Source organism: Panthera uncia, assembly GCF_023721935.1.
Source record: "Panthera uncia isolate 11264 chromosome A3 unlocalized genomic scaffold, Puncia_PCG_1.0 HiC_scaffold_11, whole genome shotgun sequence".
Classification (NCBI taxonomy): Eukaryota; Metazoa; Chordata; class Mammalia; order Carnivora; family Felidae; genus Panthera; species Panthera uncia.
Window position 1 is genome coordinate 62,425,424 of NW_026057578.1, and position 5,223 is coordinate 62,430,646.

Sequence of the window (5,223 nt, forward strand, 5' to 3'; positions counted from 1 at the left end):
ACACTGGTGTACCCAGTCAAGTAACATTTAAATTGCGGTGGAACCCTGCTTCTTCCTCGCCTTTCCCCTCCTCCGTGCCCCTGTTCCCGTCCAGGTCTGAATCCCTCAGCGTTGGGACAGTAGCCACAACAGCCGCAAGGGTTGATGTAGAGAGAATTTTTTTTTAAACCCCTTTTACCTTTACCCTTTCTTCCTTGGCTGGACTTTGTCCGCCCAGGTTTATTTATAAACCACGAAAGCTCATTAACAAGACCAAGCACTTCAGCAAGCCACCTTTCCACCTTTCTTATTGCAGGAAGGCCCTCTGAAGGGATAAGGCTGTGGGACATGGCTGAGAATAAAGGCAAGACAGACTCCATCAGGATGAGTATGCAGGGATGCCGGACAAACAACGGGTTTGTCCAGAACGAAGACATCCTGGAGAAGGACCCGGACCCGGGCAGCCGGCTGGACGACGCCGTGGCCGTCCTTGGCCCTGTGGAGCCCGACCTGAAGGACATCAGGCCCTACGCGGGCATGCCCAAGGAGGTGCTGTTCCAGTTCTCAGGCCAGGCCCGCTACCGGCTGCCCCGGGAGGTGCTTTTCTGGCTCACCGTGGCTTCGGTGTTCGTGCTCATCGGGGCTACCGTAGCCATCATCGCCGTCTCTCCAAAGTGTCTCGACTGGTGGCAGGCGGGGCCCATGTACCAGATCTACCCGAGATCTTTCAAGGACAGTGACATGGATGGGAACGGAGACCTAAAAGGTGGGTTCGGAAGTGGGGATTAGGGCGGGGCCGGGATGCAGCTGGTTTATGGCTCTCAATCCTCAAAACCGAACCGTGCCTGGCTTGGGCGCTAAGCACACTCCGCTGTGACTGGTCACGCCGAGCTTCTCCTTGTTTATGATATTCGAAAAGCCATTCAGCACAACCCGGCAGTTCTTGGCACGATGAAAGGCTCCTCGCTGCATGCCTTTGAGCCCCCAGTGAGTTGTTTCATTTATTGCCCACTAAGTATATATGCTTAGTTCATCGATTCTGACTTCTTATGTGGAACTCATTTCCTCCTCAAATGCTTCCTGCTTCTGTGCACCTTCTAGTTGGTTATCTCAGAGTGACAGCTTAGAACTGCTTTCCCAGTGTGTGTAGGGGCTAGTTTGGTAATCTAGCTGAGTTTCTTATTAGTGAATAAAGCATACATTATGTTTTTAGAAAAAAATTAAGTGATATCTTTAAAAGGTATAGGCTGAGTCTTTAAAGTTTAAATCCTGAGAAATGAAGGGAAGGAAAAAAGGTATTAGCAGAGTGTTGGGCGTTACTTGAATTGAGGATTGTTTAAAATAATATCCCTATTAGTAAAAATAAAATGAAGCACAAGGTAAACATTATTATTTTTTTATTAAAAAACTTTTCTCATGTTTATTTTTGAGAGAGAGAGAAAGAGCGTGCCAAGGGGGAAGGGGCAGAGAGAGGGAGACACAGAATCCGAAGCAGGCTCCAGGCTCTGAGCTGTCAGCACAGAGCCCGACGCGGGGCTTGAACTCACCGACCATGAGATCATGACCTGAGCCAAAGTCAGAAGCTCAACCGACTGAGCCACCCAGGAGCCCCCCCAAAACTATTTTGTTTAAGTTCCGCCAATAATTTCTGAGTCAAGTGTAGAGCATCCTTATACTTTGTTGCTTAAATCAGGACACTTTTAAAAGTAAAATTTTGCCAGACAGCAAATGTAAACAGGAGCTGTCCTGGACAACTTAGTTGATACGGTCACTCTAGTTCAGGTAATGATAAGAAACAAACAAGGTAATTTTTGATAAGACTTAGTTTGAAAAAAAAAATAAAAGAAAATGATCTAATAGAGTATGGGAACTGGGGATGAGCTTAATCTAATGTTAAATGTTTATTTATTTATTTTGAGAGAGAGAGAGAGAGAGAGCACACGAACACAGCAGGGGAGGGCCAGGGAGAGATGGAGAGAGAGAAGCCCAAGCAGGCTCCACCCTCAGCACAGAAACAGACTCGGCGCTCAGTCTCACAACCAGAAGATCATGACCTGAGCCGAAATCAAGAGTCCATTGCTTAACCGACTGAGCCACCCAGGTGCCCCTGAGTTTAATCTAACTTTAAAATCTAACTTTCAAATAGGATCTTGAAATCTCTAACTTACCTTAATAATTAATGAAAGGCTATGTGATGGGGCACCTGGCTGGCTCAGCCTGTTAAGCGTCCAACTCTTGGTTTCTGTTCAGGCCCTGATCTCAGGGTTTCGGGGGTTTGAGCCCCACATGGGCCTCTGCACTGGCAGCATGGAGCCTGCTTGGGATTCTCTGTCTCCCCGCCCCCCCCCCCGCCTCTCTCTCTCTCTCTCTGCCCCTCCCCTACTTGCACTGTCTCTTTCTCTCTCAAAAATAAATAAACTTTAAAATTTTTTTGAAGATTACTTTAAAATAATCAATAAAAGGCTTTTCTTTTTCATGCTTGATATCTTTTTTTGTATCTTCCTGTGTCCTCACTAATTGAAATATTGGGATGCCTGGGTGCCTCAGTTGGTTAAGTGTCTGACTCTTGATCTCAGCTCAGGTCATGATCCCAGTGCTGTAGATTTGAGCCTTGCGTCGGGCTCCATGCTGACTGTGTAGAGCCTGCTGGGGATTCTCTCTCCCCCTCTCTCCACCCCTCCCCTGCTTGAACTCTCTCTCAAAATAAATTAATAAACTTTTAAAAAAATAAATGGGGGCACCTGGGTGGTTCAGTCGGTTAAGCGTCCGACTTCGGCTCAGGTCATGATCTCATAGCTCGTGAGTTCGAGCCCTGCGTTGGGCTCTGTGCTGATAGCTCAGAGCCCGGAGCCTGCTTCAGATTCTGTGTCTACCTCTCTCTCTCTGTCCCTCTCCCACTTGTGCTCTGTCTCTCTCTCAACAATAAATACATGTTAAAAAAATTTTTTTAAGTATTAAAAAATTAATAAAAAATTAATTGAAATATTATCTGTCCTTCAAGGTGCAGTTGAAACTCTTTCTGCATTAATCTTTTTTTTTTTTTCCATTAGAGAGTGAGAGAACAAGCAGGGGAGAGGGGCAGAGGAAGAGAGGATTCTGTCTCTTCCACTCAGCATGGAGCCCAACGCAGGGCTCGATCCCAAGACCCTGGGATCATGAGTTGAGCTGAAATCAAGAGTCAGATGCTCAACCTACTGAGCCACCCAGGTGCCCCTATATTAATCTTTATTTAAGCTTTCAGTCAGAGCATCTACTCCCCTCCCCAGAGCTCATGGGACTTTGGACTGTTTACAGTCCCCTCTGATACCACCTTGTAACCTATCCTGGTGACTTCCCTTCCAACACCCCTCATCCCTGCGTGGCCTTAGCACCTGCTCCCTTTATGCAGTAAATGCTTAGCAAAAGTGATGTTTTGACAAAATAGAGCTAAAATCCCTAAACCCAAATAAACTCCCCACTTCCTGGCCCTCCCCTTGTAATCTCCTTCTAGATACATCCCAAATTCCCATACACAGGGCCATGTCTCATCAGCTCCTATGTTTGCCTTTTCTAGTAACTTTGCCTTGAGGGACTAGTTGTTTCCTTTAATCAATAGGTATTTGTCCTTGAGGTTGAGGGGATTTGCTTGTTACTATCTGAAGGAACCACTCCAGGTTTCAGTTTGTTTTTGGTGATTGCCTTCTGTCCCCTGGAGTGGGGGCCTGGGATCCCTTGTTTACTTTGTATCTGTCCAGCCCCTTTGTTTTTACCATCCTGTTCCTTTCCTTATTCTTAAGATATCTTGTATTGTTCTGATTGAAATCAAAATCCTTTTGTTGGTGGTGAATAGTCTGTGAGGTCTCACAGACACCCATATGGAGGAACTGAGGTACAAAGGGGACAAAAACAAGCATCCTATAATAGGGGAAGAGCCCCAATGCCAGGAGTCAGGAGACTTTGTGCTTTGGTCTCAGTGACCTCCAGCCTGCTGTGGGACCTGTGACAGGCTCTGATTGTAGGAAGCCATATAGGGGTCCCACCCAAAGTTATTGGAGATTGAAGTTACTACACTCAAGTCTGATCTGCAATTAGGACTCTGAACTGGAACCGCACACACACAAATACACACTATCTGCTAATTATCCCACAAGGTTCCAAGTACAAGGAGTTTCATTCCTGTGTCTCTTCTCAGCCAAATCTAGAATTCTCTTCTGTGTAAATTATTGGCTTCAGCATTGTCCAAAGGGTATAGAACGTGAACCACGTAGATAATTGTGAATTCTTTAAGGAGCCACATTAAAACAAGTACAAAAGAAACAGATGAGAAATTCATTTTAATAATAATTTAATTTTAGGGGCACCTGGCTGGCTCAGTCAATAGAGCACGTGACTCTTGATCTTGGAGTTATACGTTCAAGCCCCATGTTGGGTGTAGAGGTTACTTAAAAATAAAATCTTTAAAAAAATTTAATTTTAATTTAGAATCCATTTTAATAATAGTCATTTAAAGTATTTTGTTTAAGCCAACATATCAACATATAATCAACATAAAATATTTCTGAGATATTTTACATTATTATATTCTTAAAAAAATTTTTTTTTAATGTTTATTTATTTTTGTTAGAGAGAGAGAGAGAGACAGAGCATGAGTGGGGGAGGGCAGGGAGAGAGGGAGACACAGAATCCAGAGCAGGCTCCAGGCTCTGAACTGTCAGCTCAGAGCCCAACGCAGGGCTCGAACCCACGAACTGTGAGATCATGACCTGAGCTATAGTGGACAGTCAACTGACTGAGCCACCAAGGGGCCCCTACATTATCATATTCTTAAGAATCCAGTGTGTGTTTTGCATTTACAGCACATCTCAATAGACGAGTCACATTGCAAGTGCTCAATGGCCACGTGTACAAATGGCTGTCATACTGGACAGTGTAGCTTAGACCGTGTGTTACTCTTCTTTGTGCCTTGGCACTTAGTCCAGCACCTGGCTTAGATTAGGTGTTCAAAAACCATGTGTAGGATAAATTAGCAATACTGTAACCTTGATTTTAAATATAATCTATGAACAAGGCACAGACAGATGTTAATGTTTTCCATTTATGTTAAAGGTCAAAGGTTATTGCTAAAAGACCATTTAATGCTACTGGTAGACCTAGACTTTTCTATTTGAATTTCATCAGATTCAACAGAATTCTGAGTATTCCTGTTTCAATATACATATTTCAATTTTAGCCATATTGGTTTTGTTTTTAATCCTTCGATCAAAA

The 5,223-nt window shown here is 44.2% G+C and overlaps 1 protein-coding gene across 1 annotated transcript in view; it reads left to right on the forward strand.

Moving 5' to 3' along the window:
- Nucleotides 1-274: 274 nt before the first annotated feature.
- Nucleotides 275-5,223, forward strand: part of SLC3A1 (solute carrier family 3 member 1) — a 36,524-nt gene continuing 31,575 nt past the window's right edge. The window contains exon 1 of the mRNA XM_049651439.1: nucleotides 275-745. Within this exon, the coding sequence (XP_049507396.1) occupies nucleotides 328-745 (418 nt within the window). The 5' untranslated portion in view covers nucleotides 275-327. The remainder of the gene's footprint in view (nucleotides 746-5,223) is intronic.